At 45.1% G+C, this 23524-nt stretch overlaps 1 protein-coding gene across 6 annotated transcripts in view; it reads right to left on the bottom strand.

The window, feature by feature from the left end:
• The window catches only part of CADPS (calcium dependent secretion activator), a 204619-nt gene that overhangs the window by 139396 nt on the left and 41699 nt on the right, over positions 1 to 23524 (bottom strand). For all 6 annotated transcript variants that reach the window (XM_041465232.1, XM_041465224.1, XM_041465241.1 and 3 more), the window contains exon 3: positions 21547 to 21879. In XM_041465232.1, coding sequence (XP_041321166.1) covers positions 21547 to 21879 — 333 coding nt within the window. The remainder of the gene's footprint in view (positions 1 to 21546; positions 21880 to 23524) is intronic.

Here is a 23524-nt window from a genome sequence, read left to right as displayed (position 1 = left end):
ACTCATCCTTTAACATGCTGGGAGCTCTGTAGCTCAGCAAATGGTTGATTAAGTATTTCAAAGCAAACATGCTCACGGTGAAGGCTGAACAAGATCACAATATGGGTGACAATTTTGTGGCTTTGATGTAGGGCTTTAGGAGAGATCTTTGTCTCATAAAAGGTGGTTTCATTTTGTGATGCACAGTGTGAGAAAACACTGAAAAATTCATAAGCCACATCAATTAATAATGAGTGTGTCAGTCCAGGAGTACTCACAACATGGGGCAACAGCATCATGGAGTGCTCCAGCTGAAAGAAACGTGGCCTCCAAAGTGACTCATGGCAGGGATGCCCTTGGTTTCTTACCACAAAGCTGCTGTTTTAGGAGATTAAGTGCAGTGAGCAGGACACAGTGGCACCACGTGGCACACATATGCTCCATGTCAATGTCACAGACTGCTCTGCAGCATCCTTTTCCCACTAATGGTGAATATTTCTCTCCACAAGCAGCCAAGGGCAGTGGGATGGCAGCAGTCTGGTGCTCAAGGCCCTGACCTCTTCCCATAAGTCTGAAGCACAAAGCAGAGGAGGATCTGAACATTCCATCTTCAGCTGCAGCTGGGATTCTGACTTCCTTAAAACTGGGAACACAAATGATGCTAGGCTGCCTCAGAAGGTTAAGTCACTAATGTCCTGGGCAATGTGCTCACCCTCTGAGCAGCAAACTGCAGCCCACAGACTGCTGGCTGCCTTGGGATCTGAAACAGAAGCAGGGATAGCTTCCCCATGTCAGGCACCTCCCTGCATCAGCAGCAACCACGGCAGCATCTGCATAGCCCAGCTGTGGATTCAACAACTCTCACTCCTGCAGCTCCAGAGAGGATTTTGAAGAAAGGACCTGCAGAACATGTCTTCTTCACCAGCCTTTAGGATGGCAGTGACATATGATCCCTGACATTCCAGAGGACTGATCTGGTGCTACTGCACAGCAAGGATGTGTAAGGCTACCTCTCCTCTGGCCAATCAGAGTCCCCCAAATCAGTTTTTTTTTTATTCAGTCACACAGAATCTTCCTAGTACACTGTAAAGTTTCCCTTAATTCAAGGAATCTGTGCCTATTACCTCACCAAAATTTTTTTCCCTCCCATCCATTTCCCTCCTCACATAATCCCAGGATTCCAGCACCCCAAAATGTGACACACCCCCTGCCCTGGGGAGGAAATTACCTTATTTTGCTCATGTGTAGGTAAAATGGGCTATGCTGCAGGGATTCAGTCATTTCCATAATTCAGTAAGAGCTGCACAGTTGCTGTTTGCTGTGGATAGGTGCTGGATCCTGCTATCCCAGCAAACCCCTAGGTTATCTAATGAATGCCTTCTGCATGAGAGCACTCAGGGGGTCCTGGGAGAGAGATTTAAAACAATAGAAAGGACTTGGATAATTCAGTAAGGGCTGATGATTTTCTCTTAAAGAGAAATCTTATTTCATGCTCCACAAACTTTAGGGTTGCACTAGATTTGTTGTTGAAAACATTCCCTGGGATGTAGAGCAGCCTCTCCCCACCTCAGTGTGAGTGTCAGAGTGCTGCAATACAGCTCTGTGCCCCAGCAGCCTCCAGGGCTGTGCAGGCTCTCACCCATCACATCAGCCTGTGGATGCTGGGACCACACCTGCTTCATCAGGTGAGGTCAAGAGGTCCAGCCTTGGATTCACCATGGTCTGAGCGCTGTCTTAGACAGCTGTTTATGCCATGAACTGAGATGATTTTCCACCAGAGCATGGTACTCACTGCTCATCTGAGAGTGCTGATGGATCATCCAGCACGAGCTGGTGCCATGGCAAGGGCAGGCAGGTGCCAGGCATGGATCCCATGCAGGAAAAGATGATGTCTCTCTATGCCCTCAGTTCCCAGCCTGCCTACCACCACAGCTCTCCACAGCTTTGCAAGGCTGCACCATGAGGCTGAGGAAAGCTGAGACAAGCAAACTCAGCATGCATCTTTCCAGGTTGTGCAAAGATATCCCCAGATTTATGTGCAATGATAAATCAAGGTAAATGAGAAAACAGATTCAGCAAAACAGGAAGGGGAAGAAAAAAGCGATGCCTGCCTTTGCAAATGTTTTGCAAGCTGTTAAGAAAAGGGATGGCAGAGCACATCCACTCGGAAGGCACGCCCTTTCCATCTGTGGCCAGAGAACTTTTGAACCCTGCAAATCCCTCTGCAAGATCATCCGTGCAAGGTGTACAACACTGAAAGGGATTGAAAACTAAAGCTGTCCAGAGGCTCTGACCTCTGAGCATGCCTTAATACCATCTTCTTATGGCATTGCATAAGGATGCTTGGAGGCATGCGGGCAGCATACCCTGAGCTGCGGCACCATGAAAGAAACTGGAGCACTGGCTGGTCAATGCTGCCTGAGGTACATTTAGCTTGCCTGTGTTTCCTTATTATATGCTGAATTTCACATCAGTTAATGCAAACAGAATCACCTGAATTTCCTAAATATGGCAATAAACTACTGTTAAGTTCCAAATAAGTTTTACAGCTAGAATCAGCTGTAATTAATTCATCCCAATCCATTATGGAAGAAGGATCTACAGACCCTCAAATCCTCATCTTTGATTAAAAGCTTAATGGTAGACACATTCATCACTTAATTCAAAACAGGCTTTGGCTTTTGGAGGACCTAGTCCAGCAAAGCTGCAGTGCCCTGACACTCAGCAGGATTAAATGTGACAGAATAAGATGTGGGAACATCTCCAATAGTGTCTACGCAATAATTGTTTTTCTGCAGAAAGCTCTGAGCAAAAAACTGGCAAAGCAGAAACTGGCCATGAAACAGCAATGTTTTGTTTCTATTATATGCTAAATCAGCAGAAAAAAAAGGGAGAGGGAATGTAAAGAGAAGTTATGGCTCCCACTTTTCAAGGACTAGGATAGCAAAGATTGCAGTCCTGCTCACTACAGTTCATTTTTGTATTTGTGAAGTTTAGATTTATCACAGCCAGAGATCTAAAGAGACCAACCTCCTGAACAGGCTGATGTCTTTCACACTGGTTTGGAGCAGCAAACTTTCGCATGAGGTCAGGGAGAAAGCAGTCAGGAGAATTAAACCTCTAGGCAGCAAATTTCCAGCACATAAAGAAGTTGCTACATTTTCTCAGTGGATGGCATCCTATGGTGGAGGTGGGAGCTGAAGCTGCTGGTCTCACCTGTGAGTAGGAGCACACTTCTCCAGAAGTCCCTGTATAGGTCACCATCAGACCCCCTTCCTACAGCAACAGAGAACTGCAAGGGAACTGCCTTCCACTGCAGATGCAGCTATTTTAGTCTCTCTGACTTGCACCTAATATGCTGCTCACTAATTGGTATCAGCTTATCAAAATCCAGAGCAGAAACATCACATCTCTAAGTCCCTTTGATCAATACATAACAACAACTATAAATTATTAATAAGCAATCAGTATTGCTATGCTAAATTACTATATTATGCTAATTAAAAGGTCAATTCCTTGCTTTTCTTAGAGCAGTGCCCAAATATCTGTGCTCTGAGTCATTCAAAGGTTTCAGAGAAGTGTACTTCAGAGAGAATCTCCTGATTTTGAACAGAAGCAGTATCAATCCTTAGCCATATCAATCCAATCTAATCTATCACTGCATTTCAGAAAAGCCACCTCTTTTTTAAATAATAGCATTCAACAACATGAAAAAAGATCTGAAAAAAGAAATATGGATTGGAATCCTAGCTTCACTAATTGGGAACATCCACCACCTCTCTTACTGCCAAGAGGACCTATTCTGCCCCTGAAGAGCCAGTGGCACAAAATGGATGTCTGGCATCTCTGAGAAGGGCCATGTGGAGCTGAGAGCTGTCATGTGGGATCTAACCTCACATAATACCCTTGCGAGATGCTCTGGCACCTGCATTAAGGATCAAGGATGTGAAAAGAATTGAAGGAGACAAAGAAAAGCAGCAAGAGGCATAGCTATGAAGAAACAAACACGGAGCAAAAATGAGATGCTTTTAAAAGCAGTGAGTCTGTAAGTTGAGAGGAGGAGGAGGAATGCAGCACAAGGTACCATGTGTGGGGAGAGCTTAGCAGGTGGGGCAAGTCCTCCCATGGGGTGCACCATCCTTGCCCCCTTACTGGTGGGGACAGTCAGCTCAGAAAACCATCCACACAATAGAGAAAGTGCTGTTACTGGTCCATATTAAATGCATGATAAATAATTTCTGTGTACAGACACTATAACAATTACAAAATAAGTCGTTTCAGCCTGGCAGCAGCAGCTGCTGCTGGGCTGGACAGCCCATCTCCCTCTGCACAGAGCATGGCACTGCTGCTCCCAGGCCAGGCCTGCACTGGCTGCACTCCCACCAGCTCAAACCATGGCCCTGCAGCCCTGCCTGGGTAGAGCAGGATGGGCAAACAGGGATCAGCTTTTGGGGCCCTGGGGTTTGAAGACACTAAAAATTTCTCCTAGTCTTAGAACAATTGCCTTCCAGATCTCATGTGTGTTCAGAGCAGGCTCTGAGACCACAGCAATAATGTACACATGTAGCGTCATGAGCCTCCAGTCTTCACCACGTTACCACACTGCAGACAACAAACATTTCCTTTTCTTCTTGTCAGGGAGCCAAATTAATCCTAAATGGCTTTCCTGACCATAACACACACACAGAACCAGCTACAGACCTCAATTTCTGACACATCAGCTGTGAAGGCAAGAAACTGCAGATAAGAGAGCATTGAGGCTTTGAGGACACTGCCAGAACCAGTGCACAGCACGAAGAACAATTAGTTTTTTCCAGACCATGTATCACATGTAATAGAAAATATTAACTCACATTCAAAATATTTATGAAAAGTTCAGACATAATTAAACAATTTGCAATTGAAAATTAACAATCTAAAAATTCAGCTGTGTAGACAGAGAACATTAAATATAACTGCAGTTAATGTAAGCTGATTTAAGTACAGCTAATACAGCAGCAGCAGAAAAAGGCAGTCAATCACATCCCCTGTCATTAACAACCTTCTCCATGTGAAATATTATTATCTGAAGCTTTCAAGCTGCTCTGCTGTCCCAGTGTATGCAGGAGAGTTGTTTGCCTACAACCTGCTCCAGCTGGAGCAGAGGGATGAGGTGTCCATCTGTCCACCACCCCCAGGTGTCCGTTTGTCCACCCTAGTCCCCCAGCCAAGGCTGTCCCTGCCCCTCCCACAGCTGAGCCCTGGCCACCATGAGAATACAGCAGCCAGGCTGCTGGGGAGTGTTTTGGAGCAGTGCCTGCACCCCCGTGCTCCCAGGGGTTCACAGGGGCTGTGTGTGACAAGGATCCCAACACCCTGGGGATGGGGGGACCTGGCAGCAAACGGAGCAGCACTGTCCTGATGGTTGTGCACTGTGCTCATGACAGCACCAACACCAGCCTTCCCCAGTCCCACTCTGGGCTTCACCCACGGCCTCTCAATTATCTTTCCCTAGAGGTCAGCAGGGATAGAACCTCCAGACAGAGCTTTTCCATGGGTGGAGAGCTCTTTTTCACACTGATTCACTAATTATTCTTTGTATTTAAAGCCAAGTAAAACACTAAGTGCCCAGCACATCCATCCCAACCCAGGCTGGGCTGCCTCAGCCCTTAGCACATGCCAGGATACAGCACAGCTGGAGAAGAGGGAGCAGCACCCACCACCCTTGAACCCCGTGGGCAGCCTGAACAAGAGAGCTGGGATGGATGCCAGTGAAGGTGGCACAGTCCTCTGCAGCAGACTTCTATGAACAAAAGATTCTGGATTTAAGGATGGACACGTGCTGGATGGTGGGTCAGGCCCCAGTGTAGCTGCACAGTGACTCTTCCAGACAGCTCCTCTTCCAGAAATGCTGTCATCTGCTTTCTGAGGAAATGTGGCTTATTTCAAACTACATTCAGCAAGGCACGACCTCTTTCCTTTGAAATTGCTAGCAGGGCATGAGGCTTTTGCTGAGAGAGTTAGGGAAAATATACTGGACACTCAGACTATGGCATTTCAGTCCCTGCTATTGTTGAAGTCTCTCAGTGCTTTCTTGTGGCAGCATTCCGAGAAAATTAGGGATAGCCTGCTCTCTGATCCTGTTTCATTTGAGTCTACCCTCAATCTTCCCTTTAAGCTTTCCAAGGACAATGCCCTTTATATGCAGAAAAGACATGTAAGAGAGTAGTGCAAAATATACAGCTGGAATTCAGATGTGAGACAGAGCACAACCATGACTGCACGTCTGCAGCACCAGTACCTGCTCATCTCAGCCAGCTGCTGCAGCTCTTTTTAGAAATTAGGGGAAAAAAATCAATAAAGAGATTAAAGAGAAAAGCCATGCTTAAAGCATTCTCATGGAATTCAGTTTTTTTAATTTTTTTTTCTTTGCACTCTGCTCTGTAACCTGGTCAAAACTGCACTGCTAGAACCACCCTCTTACTTCAAATGAAGGCACCACCAGATGTTACCAGCAATAAACCTATGAGAATAGACACATATGGAACCTACAGCTGAAACCCTTCCCTTCTCTTTCTTATTATTAATCAAAGATCTATGGAAATCAAGGTCAGGAGAGCAGTGCTCAGGACACTAGGAAAAATTAAGCATGTGTGCAACCCATGGGGTCAGACTGCTGTCCCTGCTGCATACCCTCTGCATCCCCCTCTTTTTCCAGATGAGTTATAGGGAAAAAACAGGGAAAAGCAGGCACTGACAGGACTGATGGCCCAAATGCTGAGAAAACTGTTAAGACAGGTGGATGAAAACAAGGAAGCTCTTGCTGGGAACCAGCAAAGCTGGGAAATGCTCTGGTACCTGCCTAAGCTGCTGTGCAGGTGCAAAGGAATCAACTGAGGTTTATGCTGTGACCTTGCATGAGAGCTGAGGGAATAACAAAATCACTTGGCTCACAGGCTGAGCAAAATCCACAACAGATTCTACCCTGTCAAAAAGCATTCATCTTCACACAGCTTTCCTTCCTACATTTTTATGCAACCTTAAAAACCTAAGCTCTCCGTGTTTCTTAAATGCTCAGATCCATCATAAATCCATTGTCCCACTCTTTTTTAGTGGAATTTCAGAGTGCAGAGTAAAACATTGCTGAAACAATTCAAGCAGTTCCTTAAAAACCTGAAAAAAGTGCTTCATTCAGCCCAAATGTGCCTACATTATAAACCATGTGCTGGCTCACTGCACAGAGTGCATTTGCTGGAAATTAAGAGATGTAAGCCTGCCTCTTCCATATTCCACTGGGAGAAAAAGCAGCAATCCTGTCCCATTTCTTCCAGAGCATTTTCACACCAAGCCAAACACCACCCAGCTGTGCCAGATGTGCTTTCCATCACAGGTAAAATGAATGGAGGGGGTGACAAAGCAGCTGCCTCTGCAAGATGCTGGCTCATGCGAGCAGGAGCCCAGCTGAGAGAACGAGTACCCAAGAGTGGGGAGGAGAAAATGGGCAAAGCAGAAAATCCCATCTCAGCCCCATCACCACGCAGAGTTATTCTGGTTTATGCTGCTGGCAGCCTTCTTAACTGCACAATGACACACACTAAAAATATTTGCCGTTTGGACTAGATTTCATGTTTAAAAATGTATAACAAATAATTACTTGTACAAGCACAAACCTTATAGCTTCTGCTTCTGAGCAGATGGGAATTTGTAACAAACTTCATCTGGCAAAGCAGTGTCCCCTCATCTGCCATCACCTCATCCTCACTGCCATGCAGCACCAAGTGCTCCATGCATGCCAGCCCTGCTTCCTAACACAGGCAGCTCCACAGCAAAGGCTTTTGGCTGCAGGTGGCCAGGGAACAGCTCCAATCTGCCTGGCTGCAAGACTCTTTTTCAGAGCCCACCACAACTTCCATTGCAGACTAAAATGAAATTTAGACCAGCCTAGACAAAGTTCAGTTAAATAACTGATTCTATTTTCAGCAATGGCACTCATGGTGTCCAAAACCTGCACAGTCAAGGGATGGATTCCCAGATTAAAATTAACCTCTTGCACCTTCCTGTGCAATCCTTGTATATCCCTAGTAAAAATTCAGCATACAATTGCTATGTTAAGGGCTGAGCTTCCATTTGAACATAAGCATATCTAATAGAAAAAGATCCAGTTTATACTTCAGGTGAGAGAAAACTGCCACAACCTTTGCCCAGCTCTCCCAACCCTGACTATCAGTGGCAGCCAAGAGTGACTGCTTTGATCCCAGTTTTACTGCTCCTGTACACGGACAGTTAAACATTGCTCCAATACATCTGCAAACAAATTACTTGGACCATTTCCTCAGGTGAATCCAACTTTTAGTTCTTCCTTATCCCTTCACATAACTCTCAAGACCCTTCCAACATATTTTTATAGCACAGATTCCAGACTGGGATATAGGAGAGGGTTTTTTTTGCTGCCCTAGAGAAAGACAACAGTTTCTCACAATGTTTCCTGGGGTACCTTCACACATGCCAAAGGCTTGGCACCATGGCTGGACACCTCAGCACACCCACTGAGGCTGTGGCGGCATCCTGTTCTCCTTGCCCACCAGTGTCCTGAGAATCCTTAACTGATGCCCACAAGGCATCAATCAGACACAAATTTTGAAAACCTTTCACAACTCTGTCACCACTTTCTCAGGTACCTTGTTACCTTACTGCAAGTCTGACTCTGCTTTTAACACTATTTATGACAGCTTGTACTTCCTCATTGCTTGTTTTACCTTTAAGTCCTCTCCAGGGCCTCTTTTGAAGCAGAAGGAAAAAAAAAAAAAAAAAAAAAAAACCCCAGGAAAAATAAAGAAAGAAAATAGGGGGAGTATGGATATAAAAAAAAAAAAAAAAAAGAGCTGATTTTTCTCTAAATTTTGGTAGAGGTTCTCTTGAAGGTTACAGGCTTGAAACCTGAGAAAACCAAGGGCATCACAGTGGTTTCACAGCTGGAGAAAAGGGCAGGCAAACTGCTGTAGCAAGGTAGGACTGCCCCCGCATATGCAGTTCAGCTGTGTCCACACATCCTCCCCAGGGTTTTCCAGAGGATCTCAGAGCAGCTGGAAAAGCTCTCCACACAGGTCACTGCCGTCAGACCAGAGCTATGAGTTTTGCTTCATCTTAAACCAGGAATCATTGCAGCCTGCAGCAGACAGCCAAAAAATGACACTCTCAAAAGGAAATGCTCCTGTTCCAGGCTGAACTCTGGTTTGTTTGGTGAATTCTTCTGAGACCATGCTTTGCTGTTATTTGCTGTCATCTGCCCTTCCCTTCTCCAGGGCTCACATTGGCATGAGCCAGTTCATGTCCAGCAGAGTTTAGTTACATCTGATTTCATGCTATCAATGAACATTTACTTCCTTTTCAGCAGAAAAGAAGGGTCTTTATCTGACCCATTTTTCTTTTCCTTGGCTCCCCAGCACCCTGGCACACCCCTTCCCAGCAGCCTCTGCACAGTGAGAGTTTTGTTATTAAAGATTCTTATGAACTCTTCATCTTTGATCAGGAGAGATTTACTTTTGGCTGACACATAGCATTGAGTAAATTCAGGCAACGATGGAGAGAGAGATTCTCTTCTGCTGTGGCATGCTGGAATGGCAGGATGCCTTAGGGAGACCTCAGATGTGCCTCCTGTCCTGCCCTTGCACACTGCACTGCCCTTCCCTCCACCATCCCCTGCTATTGCTACTCCGACTGCAGACAAGACAAAATATAAGATAGAGATACCAGGGGGAGCTCCTGGCTTGCAGTGGTTCACATGGTGCTTCACATGATGGTGGTAACCACAGATCTGGTTAAACAAAATGTATTTTGATTGTCATCATCCAGAAAACCACTCTTATTTTGAAACACATCAGGTTTTCCCAAGACCATTACTGATAAAGCTCGGATCAGGCTCATACTCTGATATTACAATGCCAGTGTTTCTACTCATATATTTAGGATAGAAATAGATAATTTTTTTTCATTGATGCTGCTTTTGCTTTTATCCATACAATGGATGAAACTGCAACTGGCATCATGATAGGAAAGTGTAATGATCCAAATCATCTCATTGAACATATATTTGGCTATTTTAATTGACAGAAATAAAACTTCTACTGCCTGCCAGACATCCTCAGCTGTTTTGCAGTTGCCATACATAAAGCCAGGAAAAAATGGCCAATCAATGACCCTGAATAATTGCCTATGTTGACTGTTAATAAAGGGATCAGGAGTTACACAGCTGGGCAAAGGGCTGCACGTGAAAGGAGCAGAGTCACCTCCCAGCACTGAGCAGGCAGGGCTGGGGGAGCAGCAGGGCTGCAGCTGGTACCCCTGGGGAGAACAGCAGCTCACCAATGAGCCAAACCAGCAGCAAAACCCATGTCCAGTTTTCTCCTCCTGCTTTGCTAAGGACCATTCTGTCAGCAGGGACTTCCCAGAGGAAAGCTGTTGTACCAGCCTCCAAGAAACCTGTGCTCCTCATCTCAAATACTGCAGATGTTCATGGGGAACAGACCCTTTTCCAAATACTGCTGCTGCTGCACACCCCTGAGGGGCCACTGTAACATGAAGTATCTCTGATATATGCCAGTATTTAAGAGTGCAGTGCTCTTCTCTTAATCTAACTGGCATTATCCCCTCTAATTCCATTCCCCCCAAGCAGACCCAAACAACGCTTCTCTTTTCTGACCTGACCATCACTCTCCCACACAAAGATATTTTGGAATCATTTTGACAGTGGCAGCCACAGCTCCTTCAGCTAATTTACACTCAACTGATACCTAACCATCTGAGCACAACTATTCTCAGCCAAAATCCACTGTTATGGAGAAAAAGGGCAAATAAAGAGAAAATCTACAAGCAGAAAGGTCAATGGAGAGAGAGTTGGAAAATGACTACTTGAAATTTTACATTTTTCATAGAAATACAGAATAATAGAATGGTTAGGCTTGAAAGGGAACATATAGACCTTCTTTTTCCAACCCTTTCTGCCATGGGCAGGGACACCTTTCACTAGACCAGATTGCCCTAAGCCCCATTCAACTTGGCCTTGGAAACTTCAGTAATCTGAAGTTTTGCCCTGAGCAAAACTCTGGGCAACTTGTGCCAGCGTGTCACCACCCACAGAATGAAGAATTTCTTCCTAATACCTAATCTAATGCTCTCCTCTTTTACTTTAAAATTGCCCCCTCTTGTCTTATCACTATCTGCCTGTGTTGACAGTAAGAATTTGCATATGCATGGGAAGGGAATAAGACTCCAAGCTATGAGGGGATGGTGAGTACCATGATGAGGAACTGTTGATGACATTACACCCTGCATCAGAACTAAAGAGCACTGGGTTTTAATGTGATTTTAAAATACAGAATAAAATGCTACACTTGGCAAATGGTATTCTCATCAGACCTAACAGGCATCATGGGACTTAATAAAATTATTGTGTAAATAATCTCTCCATGGACAACATCTCTGTTTTGCAGGTATTTTGTCAGTCCTGGTCTCAGTTCCGCACGCGGAGCACGAGACTCCTGGCAATGGCAGCCAAACACAAGCCTGCAGCTCATTCCACCAATGTTGCACAACATCAGCTCTCCAACAAACTGGCAGAAATATCAGCATGATAAATGACCGGTGTTGAGAAGAAATATGAGACCATTTAATTACTCCGCTATTAGAATTTTATAATTTAAAACACCCAAAAGGCTTTCTTCCTGTCAAATTTGGACTTAACTAGGTCACAAAAGAAGATAGTTATATTTAGCAAGACTCTCCACAGAAGACAACAACTCATGGTCCTCAGCCTGGGAAAAAGAGAACTCAGCACTGATGCTCCTTCTGCTAAGGAGTGAAGCCTTACACTCCCCCCAGCATCCCACTACAATTTGTGCTATCTTCCAAGATCTCCCACCTTTGATGGTGACTTAATATTTTGATTTCTGGCCCTACCTTTACATTTTAATGTTGACACCTCGAGCAAAATACCATCAATGTAGACCTTGCCCAGTTTCCCTTCCTGTGGACTAATGAGGCTGGAGATGTGCAGTTTTGGTGCTGCTGCCAGGAGAGCTGCACACACAGGCAGCAGTCAGGCAAGATGCAGAAATGAGCTGCACCCATGAGAATGAGCAGGAACTTAATCAAAACTCAACAGGCTGCTGGGCAAAGTCAGGGTGCCTGACCTGTGGCCACTGTCTGTCACTGTGCCTGCTTCCTCCCCAGCACCTTTTTAACTGCAAACATCATTCCCCACGCAGCACATTCAGAAGAGGACAGCAAAATCATGCATTTGTTCTTTGCTCTCATTTATTGTGGGAAATGCCTGTAATTTTAGCTGTCTCCTCCTGTGCACATCTGAGGAATGCTTAAGGCTCAAGCCTGAACACACAAGCAGGCAAGCCTGGTTCCACCAAAGCCCACAGGGCGCTGGAACCTGGCTGTGGTTGGGGCACAAGAGGGTTCAGACTCCATCCTCCACCCACACCATGCTCTCCTGGGCCACCAGCACTCAGGGCTGGCATACAGAGCTCTTGGAAATCCACTCACTTCCCTGTCACGCTATCAGTGTTTCTACAAAGACTTCATGACAAATAATATTGTGCTATCACCTCCCCAACTTCTTACTGTTCTCTGTCAGAGACAAAAAAAAACTGGATCAAAGGCTGGGTACAACACTTGAAAAACACATGCACACATCACTGCTGTTAGGAAACATCACTACTTGCCTGCATTATACAACAAAATCTGTGCTATGGAGGCCAACAGTTTTTACATGATTTTAGGCTACTATAGGTCTTTTAAATACATGAGAAATTGTATTTGAATTTGTGTTGCATCTAATTCCCTATTGAACTTGCACACTAATTTCTCACAAACATGAGTAGAATCAGATGTTCCAGAAAAATGTAGTGTATTGAATATGAAAACTCAGCACTGAAATTGAGGTAAGAAGCAGGTTATGTAAGTTAGGGATATTGAGGCTGAGCCTTTGAAATGCATGAAATCTACTTTGTTGATAATTTCCCAATTTATAGTCAGTTCAGTGGGAATAAATATGTGCCTACTTTGATATCCTTTTGAAGAAAAATCTTGGCATCTCATTTCTGCTAAGAAATATACCTATTCTCTTTTTAATTTGGTACTTTTTAGATGAAAACTCTAAGATTAACCCAGCTGTATTTTATATTCATGAAGTACTTTCTATGGCCTGATCCATTCGACTCCCAAAGTTTCTTCTGAATTAAAATTACACTATCACATCCCAAGCTGTGACAAGAAGCATTTTTCAAGTTTCATGGAACACTGGTGGCCTGAACAATGAAATGTAAGGAGTGAAGGAAAGGACTGGTGAATAATTTTATTTTTTTTAAATAACTCCCTTTTCTGGAAATCTGAACACAATATGGACTGCAAAGAAGCAGCCTTGAGGAAACCACATCTTACAGAAATAAGATTAGAGAAAACCTAGTAAAATATTAATGTAGAACTTTCAAAATATTCCCTTAGTGGATGATGTATGTCAGAAGAATGATCTCTCTATATAACATGATAAAAAGAAAACCAGAAGAATAGTGTGTAACCTTAGGCTAGCACAGCTCAGTGGGAACCAGTCCAGGCTCTCTGACAAGACACTGCGTGCTGAAATGAAGACCCTGGAGCTCTGGCACAAGCCAACATGACCACATATAACCCCCACCACTGCAAGTATGACTGTATCTTTCCATTTTGCTCCTGAGATAGGCATTAAAAGTTCCCCAGGAAGGTAATCACTGATAAAATACATGAGCAAGGATTGAAGTGCTGCAAAGCATTGAGGTTTTCATGTGGAATTCAAATTAGATTTAAAGACCTACGTGTAAAATTAAATTCTAGCAGCTCCATTGTATTTCCAGTTAAAAGGAAGAGGAAGAGAAAGCGAGGCATTAACATAGTGCAGGGTCATGCACCAGTTATGTCTTATTAAGTATTCCAGCCTTCCTTAAGATAAGCATCACATATGGGTTCTTTTGCAGCTAGCAGTTCCTTGCTTAAAGAGAGAGAGGTCTGGATAACACCCCTTCTGTCTCCCAAGGCCTCCTGGGCTGATTGACAGGAACACGTACTGCAGGGAACAAATGCTGCTCAGAGGAAAAAGAAGATTACATTCTCCAAAAGGGGCCAGTGGGGGCATTTCTTTGTCATGTCTTCTGCTCATCATCTCTGGTTGAGGGAAAGACAAACAGGAGGAGTGACATTTTCCTTTCCTAACAAGACACAGTCCACAATGTTTCTCCACGTTGAGAAACTGGTTTTTATGTACAGTGACTTGCACTGAATTCAAAGTTAGGGAAGCAAGAAAGATTGCTCGAAATAAAGACATTTTGAGAGCCAAGTCCCACCTCTGGAAACCTTGGAACCAAACCTCATGGAAGCCAACTCAGAAACTGAACTCTGGCCCATCAGGTTCATTTTATCTTAGTTTGTTTTTTTTGGTTTTTAGGGGAGAGATTAGCAATAAAGATTTAATTTTTATGTAGCCCATTTAGCTATCACTCCCTCTCCCCTGTAATGGACACCATTTGGCTTGGCTTCTCCTCAGGCAGACCCACCAGGTGCTCTGAGGCTGGATACCCTGCACAGTGGCAATGTACTCCATGGGATCATTGGGTTTTTCAGTGTAAAGTGTTTTTTTCTAAATCAGCAACTTCTTGTCCACTTTGGTAGAAGAAACTTTTGTAGGGAAACAAAATTGTATTCATAAATATTGATTTGAAATTATGCTCCGATGTGGGGAAAAAAACCCCCAAAATCTGGCTAAGCAGCAGAAAAGTCATGGCAAGAACTATATTTTCAATGAAAAAAGAGAAACAGCAGTCCTTAAATAAAGGGCTAAGGTAGGTTGGAAAAGTCAAGTCATCGATACGATGTTTTTAAGGTAACCACGGTTATTTTTTATGCATTCCTTTGCAGCATGAATGCAGATGATGAAAAATATTTATGGGTCAATTGAAACAAAAATAAATGCAAGAGATATTTTGATGGTAATTTAAGCCTTAAACTGAAAAAATTAATCAGTCCACACAGACAACAAAGAGCGTTCAGCTGATGCTGCACCACAAAAACACCTTGCATGGTAGATGTTTTGCATGGTAGAAGAGAGCTGAAATAAGAGGCTGCTCCTCCCCCCCAGAACCTGTCTGATGCTGAAACCTGGATGCTGAAACCATTTTCTGTCCCCTAAATAATACACCATGACAAGCCACTGCTTGTTTTGGTGGAAAAAGTGACACTTGTCCAGGCTGTGGAGAGGCAGCCACACCCCTAAACCCACAGGGAAGGCAGGCAGGAGGTAGGGTGGGAAGGATTCACCGCAGAAGAGCTCTTCAAGCTAATAAACATCTCTGGTTAGTGTTAGAAGGAAACAACTGAATTTTCTGCAAGTCTTCACTATTGTTGCATGACATTATAATTTCTCTGCTAGATATATGCTCTTTGGATGCACACTTTGGCCTGGTTTCTGTAAAGGGACTGAAAACCAGAAGTCCATAGAAGGGCCAGAACTGGAAGTTCCTAGTACACGAAAATGCATCCCCAACTGGCAGCTAACAGGGTTAAAACACCCTCTGATTAAATGAAAGCATCTTTAATTAGTTTAATTGACCATGCCTCAGCCAAGACCATCTGCTCAGCAGCATTTGCCTGCTCTTTGCAGAAGCGATTGATCAGCCATAGCTGGAGAATACAGCATTAGGCTACATCAGATTTATTTTGTTTAATAGAAGAGCTAATTTGCTTTAAATTTAATTACAGGGGCCAAGATTGCTCTCTAAGTCCATAACAGCACATAACATAAGGTGATCCTACAGCTAATGGGTGCACACGTAGGTCCACACATGTCTGTGCAAACGAGACACTGGATGATGACAGCTGGGGTCCCACCCTGGCAGTGATCTCTGCATTGTCCTCCCCAAAAGGCAGCAGCACTGTGGCACACTGCTGGGCTGGCAGGGCCACCCTGCTCACTGCCCTGTCATGTCCTTCCAACTGGCTGAGGTCTCACTGGATGCTGGGGCTAACAGATGTCCCATCTCACCCACCCCCCTTGCTCCAAATTACAGATACCAAACGATGCATCACACATAGGGTCCCTGTTTCTGCACCAACAGGGACAATCGTGGTACCTGGTGCTCCTGGGTAACCTCCATCAGCAAACCCCTCCCAAAGGATGTTCCTGGCAACCGAGGGTCCAGCAGAGCCAGGCACCCCCTCACCCCTGACATGGCACTGTCCCTCTCAGTTTCTCTGCCTCTGTGCCAAAATCATTCTTCAAAACACTACACGCTGAGCTGATGGGGAAGGGCAGTTGCCCCTCCTCCCCAAAGGCCCACGTGTGTGTCTACGTTGTGTTGTTACGACAGGGAAGATTTCATTGACTTCCCAGTGCTTTTCCTTTTTCAGTTTCCCACTGGGCACTAAATCACGGCAGGCTCTGGGAGGTGCTGGGACCTGACAGGAAGCTGCAGCTGCTGCTGCTGCTGCAGGAGTAATTACAACCCTGCAGAAGGCTCCAGGCTGCCATTTCTGTTTCCATGGAAATAAATACAGAATTACTGAAAACAGACCATGATGCTTTATGGGGTTTGAGGCTTTTTATCATCTCTAAACCTCTTTAACCCATTTTTATTAGTCGTGGTTTTGTTTTAGTGGGGAGGAGAAGGCGGGGTGGAGATGAGGCTTACAGAGTGAAAATAGGTGGAGCAATCAAAAGGAGTTTTAAACAGTGAAAGAGGGGGGGAAAAGCCACAGGGTATGGCTGATGACATGGGGAGAGCAGTGCTGGCCAAAGCTGCTGGTTGTTCATGGCACATACACCCAGCCTTGGAGAGAGGAGCCCATGGAGACTCTTTGGTTCTTGCTTGCAGACCCAGAGCAGTCTCAGCTCACCACCACCATCCCCAGGACAGGCTGTTTGTAGGGACCTCTGGGGTCCAAGAAAACCTCCCATCCTTTCAGAGGGGTCCTTACAGCCAGAGTTAGTGCTTAAGTGCTCAGAACTGCAGATACATATTTCACAGACACAGCTTCAAGATGAAGTTAGAATAAAAAGGAATTTATTTGTGTTCTTTAAACAGGGAACAGAAGGGAGGGATCTGATCCTAAACCCCTGAGGTCCTGAACTGAAGGACAGAGTTGTGCACAGACAGGTAACTCCACATTCTGCACAACAATCCTGGACTTATTGCTCATTGCAAGGCATGGCTGGGAATTCCTCATCACAACAAACTAAATGAAATATTTGGTCTGGGGAGGATACACACAAATCAAACATTTATTCTGAGGTGACCTTAGCCTTCATCTCACTGTCTGAGCTGTCATAGTGCTTCACATGAGTTTCTTCCCCTACTTGGGCTGCAGTTTCCAAGTACCACTACAGCTTCTCTGCAAACAGAATGGATTTAGGAAATATTTTTCAGGAGATGTCTCCAACTTTCAGCTAAGTCAGCAAAGTCAGCTCATGCCACGTGTCTGGCACACACGGGTACACGATGGCCATGTGACCATGTGCCAGGCACATGATTGACACATGTTGGGCATGTGACGGGCACGTGAGGGGCTCAACACACCAGAGCAAGTGAAGAAACCGAGTTGGGTAGAACCACACGAACTGCAGAGATGAGAGAGGGGCAGAAGGCAAGACACCACCTCAGCAAATCATTTCTAATACTGACTTGAGCTAAAATCAAACACTTGAGTTAGTTTATTTTGGCAGGGGAACTTTCTGCTATGTGAGAAATGTCAGCCTTTGGACATAGTGTCCTAATTCAGCTGCGAAAATAAATGTCAAAACAGTGAATTCTAGTTTTAAGCCAGCTCCATTTGAGAAAATTTGGGTTGAAATGTTTCCTAGTTAAAATCACAGGGCCCCAAAACTTATGAAACAATTCCAATTGCACTGATGAGATGTCTTTATGCCTTTACATGAAATAGCCACCAGACAGCAATGACACCTGGTGTGTGTTGCAGCCCACCCACACATGTACACTTCTCTGATGTTTTGCCTTCTACATGGATGGACAGAAATAGATGCTGAAAAACCACAACCATGTATTAGCATCACTCAGAAGGTTGGACATGCCTATATATAGTTATTTGCTTTCAGACCTTACATCTAAGGGAATTATGCTTAGGACAGGTTATTCAGCCACAGTATATGGGACACCAGGCCTGGGAAAGAAGAGAAAGTCTGACTGTGAATCCTGAGAGTTCAGACAGTTCTGCAGTGAGAGCCCACTCTTCCTCTGAAGCAGGAGGATGGACTTGGATAGCTCATCACAGACACAATCTGAACATCTGCTCCTGCTGCAGGATTAACTGAACAGCACTGTACCAGCTCCAGTTCTTCTCACTGGAGCTAAAAATTACTTCCAAACACAGCTTGAGACAGAAAAGTAAATCACTGCCCTACGGCTGGGAAAGAACAAGACAGGGAGAACACCACAGCCTGATTTGAGAGATGCTCTGAATTCAGCCATCATGAAGGTCAGCATGAAATAGAGTACCCTAGGAAATGCCAACTGCAGCAAGAACCCAAGTTTGGAACTACCCAATACGTACAGAAAACAGTTCCTCTAGTACTCTTCCACAGCCACAGGTTAGTTACAAAGCAGAAGAGCTAAATTTAAGTCTTGCCAACAGGTTCTGGACCAGAAAGAGCAGACTGAAACACATTTCTCCCTCCACCACACCTCTCACACAGCAGAGGAACTCACTGCTGGAGCCAGAGATGCTCAATTCCCATGCTGACTCCAGTGGAGCAGAAACACCAAGCCACGTGGCATATGTTATGCAAAAAGCACAAGACTCCTGTATTATTTAAAATGTTCTAGTCAGAGTTTGTGCTTAACAACACTGTAATCTTCACAACTATGCTGCTACACCACCACTTCCCATCTTTGTTTCCTAAAAGCCTTTCCAACTGCATTAATACCTTGCTATCAATAACTGCTGTCTCAGATCCTGCTAAATCACTGCTATCACATTAAGAATACACTTATCTCATGCCCCCTGGGACTACTGTATTAAAAAATCTCTTTAGAAATCATCCTCCTTCTGCACAAACAAAATATTATCTCAGAAGTGAATGGAAATGCAGTCTCAGTGATGCAATCATTATGCAATTAGTGTGATGTAACAGGAGGCTGCATAGAGAAAAGCATCTACTTTCAGACCACAGAAGTACCAGCAGTGTTTGGGGCTCTCAGCACCATTCCTGCTCAGGCTTTCAAAGGACAACTAGGCAAAGCCACCCTTTGTCACCCCTTGCATCCTTGCACAGCCACTGGGCAATTTCACTCTGCACACCAAGGCAAGGGGGAGCAGAGACCAGCCAGCCCCTCCACAGAAGACAGTGGGCTTTGCTTTTCTAATCACAGGTGACTGACTGATAAACTGCATGAACAGCACAGTGCTGCCACTCTGGAGAGAGTGACAGCATTCAGACAGCCTGCCAGGGAAAAGGTTGCTTTTCTAAATGCCTTCCAAGCATGGCAGACAAGCACAGGCCAAAAAAAGTGTAGCTTATACACACCAAATTACCACTGAGAGGCTCATAACTACCCCCAACAGACTGGCTGCAAGCAGTGGATGAGTCCCTGCAGAAAGAGTAATGGTCAACGGCAACTTCTGTCCTTCATGGCAAGAGAGAAGTACAAAGCATCTGCTGCTGGCCAGAGAGCTCCAAAGACCCCACTGGTATAACCTTGATGACATGACCACAAATAGCATCAAAAAAAAAGGGTTCCCAGAGCAAAGCCTGCAGTTTCCCTGGCTGCTCTGCAAAGGGAGAAGGAGCAGCAGTGACCCATTCCCCAAGGGGCAGGGTCCCACCCCACAGCACCACGGAACTTTAACCACTCCCCTGCATCCCAGGAAAACACCCAGCTGCTCAATCACTGCTGACTTTGCAGCTTTCTGAGGCGTGCACTGCACAAAGGGCTTTTCCCTTCTGTATAGCTAATCTTCACTATCCAGGTATTAAAACCAGAGTAACTTCCATGCTAATTCTAGCTTTCATCAGAAATTATGTCTTCCTGTAAAAGCTTAAATTACAGGTTTACTGCCTCGAAGTATTAGAAAAGGCCCAGAATCAAATCCTCCAGGATTAAAACCCAGACTCATGCAGGAAAAAGACTGCTTGATGCAATGGGGCAATTTGCAGGGAGCAGCCTCTGGGTTCATAGTGTCAGCCAGAAAGATTCTAACAAGCAGAGATCACAAAGCAGGGCAGCTGTGATCAAACACTGTTTTCTGCCTCAGTGGGAAGCGCAAACCAGGAGGGAAGGATCACACACACACTCACGCAAGGCCACCCCAGTCCTCAGCAAAGCACAGGTCAGACAGACACAGGGCTGGAGTTGGTTTAAGTTTAAAAATAAACCAAAATACAGCAGAACTGACTCAGTTCTTGACACATCACTGAAAACATTATGGTTTTGATTTTAAAGAATTCTTCCAACAGAGGATGGAGGCACAAAATCTATGTAAACAAAATTTATGAGGGCCACTGCAGTTTTTGCTATGAAGACATATTACTCAGGGACATTTATTATCCTCTCCCCACTCTGTCATTAAGGTTTGAGATGAAGAAGAACAAATTCAAGATACCAAGGCTCTTTACAGGGGTAAAAACAGATCAAACATAATTGTCTGTGTCTTAAAAAGAATTGGAAGTGTCTAGACAGAAGACAGACAGAATTGGTCTCAAATGTATTCATTTCAATAAGAAGCTGAAGCCTTGTATTACAGGGAGAAGACTGTGGTCTGCTCCTCCTCCAAAAACTTTCCACACCTTACTCTCTCTGTGACTCTGGCATCCTTTATCCCGCCTGTGATATTTATATCCAATAGCAGGGGACTGTAATCTGGGTCACCAGCAGTCTGGATAGCCACTGACAGCCCTCAGCAAGAGCTGCTGGAAACACAAGCAGCACTGCAGAGTCCTGGCTGTGCAGCTCTGGAGAACTGGCCCTTCTGGGGTAGAAAGAAATGAATGGGAAAGGTTTTCAAGCGCAAGCAGAGATATCCTGAGGTCATGGGGATTTCGGGGGATGTTCTTTCCTTCCACAGGCATGCAGGAATCACAGAGGTCCCTCTACTTAGGGAGAACCTGTATAACCTCAGTGGGCAAGTCTGCATAAGCCATCCACCCCAGGGACTCCTGGGATCCAGCTCCTGATATCAGGCTGTAAGAACCTCTGTCATTTAGACTGGTGATGTGACACAGGAAGGGCAAACAAGCCACAGGCAAACAGCTCACTTAACCATCTCAGAGACCTGTTCACCCAGATACACAGCTGAGGAACAAAATTTTCCTATCTCAGCAATCCTATGGAACTGAGCAAGAAAATGAGCAAGAGAAGGAGGCCCATTTGGATAGCCAGAACAACACTAGCAGTGCAGAAGTCCCATCATAAACCAACCCCCACTTTCTTGGTAAAAGTTCCCTCCAAAAGAATCTGGTCAGACACAAAGTTTCCAGTTCATAATAGCAGTATCTCCCATTGGCAAGCCTTCCCCAAAAAACCCTCTTCCATTCACACTTACCTGACATGCATTGTACAGAAGCTGATGCTCAAATTTCTTGATCCCCAAAATGTTCTGGAACATCTCATAGAGCTGCTCCTTGCTGAGAATGAGCTCCGAGGCAGCACTCGCTGTCATCCTGGCCTGTTGCTTCCGGGGATCCTCCTCCCCACGGTAAATAGCATCAAACTTTGCCATCCAAGAGCTCAGGACTGTCTCCTTGCTGAGGCCATCGATTTCCGGCAGGCTGCGCACTCTCTTCTCGATGTGCTTCTTGAAGACCTCCCGGGAGTCGTTTGCTGAGCACCCTCCGCTCTGCACCATCCTGGCAACGCGGTCGCTCTTCAGGAATACCTGCAAAGAAAAGGGTGAATCCCCCTTAAGTACCACAAAAGGTGGTTTCATTGCTGGGAAGCCGCTTATTGACTGCCAGGACATTCTCCAACTCCTCACTCGACTGCCACATGTTGCCAGAGGTTTCAGCTGTATTTTGGGAAGTGCAATGTAATCAGGTGGAGCTTCTGCTTTGCCTTCACTACAATTAAATATTTTGATGCAATTAGGACTTGATGTGATGTTATGGCCACACCTCACCAGATACACAAATCCCCTTTGGGAAAGCAGGATTTTATTTTGTTCCAGCTGATGTTTTAATAAGGCAGTTTTTGCACAACATCCACCTAACAAAGTTCTGCCCTGTTAGAGGGAGCAGAGTCATCTTACTGAAGCCAAAAGCACTGCACTGGATTTATTATGGTAGCCAGGCCCCTGAAAAACCTCTTCAAGGACCAGGTTTACACCCTAACTCTGCTATACCAGAGGAGATACTTGCTGTCTGCCCTGCTGACACAGGAATGGGAAGTGCAAGATGGTTCAGCATGGCTTGAACCTTTGCAGAGATGCAGGGCACTGACAGCAGGAGAAAGGGAGGGAGAAGATGTTCATAAAGAAGATTCATAAAGATGTTCTTCCCACTGCAAGAGCAGCAAAAGGGTCAAAACATGACAGACTCCCACAGACCACAGATGTCCTGAGAGTAACACAGAGCTGAAGGGTTAGAAAGTCAGAGGGATATCGTGTTGGCTCTCCTCTCCCAAGCCCTGAACACAGAAGAGCAAACAATATCCAGTAAGAAAACTGCTGTTTTATTAATAGTGCTGAGAACTGATGAATACAGCAGCTTGGGAAGAAGCTGTGCCCTCACAGGGGTGTATCTGTCAGCTCTCAATAATTAAAGAGCTTGAGGATGACCTAAGAACGTGATAGATTTATTTTTTATATACCATTCAGCAGCACAGTACTCCGTGTTCCCAGATGCTTGATGGCACAGGCATCTGTTGGCAGTAGTAGTGGGTTTTGTCCAAGGACCAGACCAAAAATGATGCTGAGGAAGATCTGAGCCATTTCCTTCCAATATCACCATGGGAGCACTCACTCCCTGCAGACAAGACAGGCAGAATGCCACCAGCAGCCTCTTCAGTCCATGCTAAAACAACAGCAGCATGTGCTTCATTTCCTCATGGAGATTAAATATGAGTGATAATGCCCCAGGTGTGTGCAGGTGCTTTCAAGTAATGGGTGAGAGCTACCAAGAGCCAAGCTCCTGATGCAGCCAAGGAAATTATCAGCACACTGACTGCAGGAAATGGTGGGAGGTCACTGCACCACTGCAACATCCTGGGCTCCCATGTCCCCTCATCCATGCCAGGTGCCCAGGCCTGAACCTGTGCTAATGACTTATCATACCTCCCAGGATGTTGTTATCCATGGTCCTCACCTCCAGCATCCTGAGCAGTGGGATCTGTCTCCCCATATTCCCTCAGCCTTGACTTTTTCTCCCTGGGTATGGAGCAGCAGCCAGCAGAGGAAAGGAAGGCTGCACTGGCAGGGAGGTAGGCAAAGGGGAGCACCAGAAATCATGAAATAGGAAGATTAAAATAAAAAGATAAAAAAATATGTTCTGTCCTGTTTTCTTTAGAAAACAGGTGAATTGCCTGGC

The sequence above is a fragment of the Pyrgilauda ruficollis genome, unplaced genomic scaffold, assembly GCF_017590135.1.
Source record: "Pyrgilauda ruficollis isolate IOZ18807 unplaced genomic scaffold, ASM1759013v1 scaffold10, whole genome shotgun sequence".
In the NCBI taxonomy this organism is placed as follows: domain Eukaryota; kingdom Metazoa; phylum Chordata; class Aves; order Passeriformes; family Passeridae; genus Pyrgilauda; species Pyrgilauda ruficollis.
Note: the sequence above shows the minus strand (reverse complement) of the source record. Positions and strands in the feature narration are given on the sequence as shown.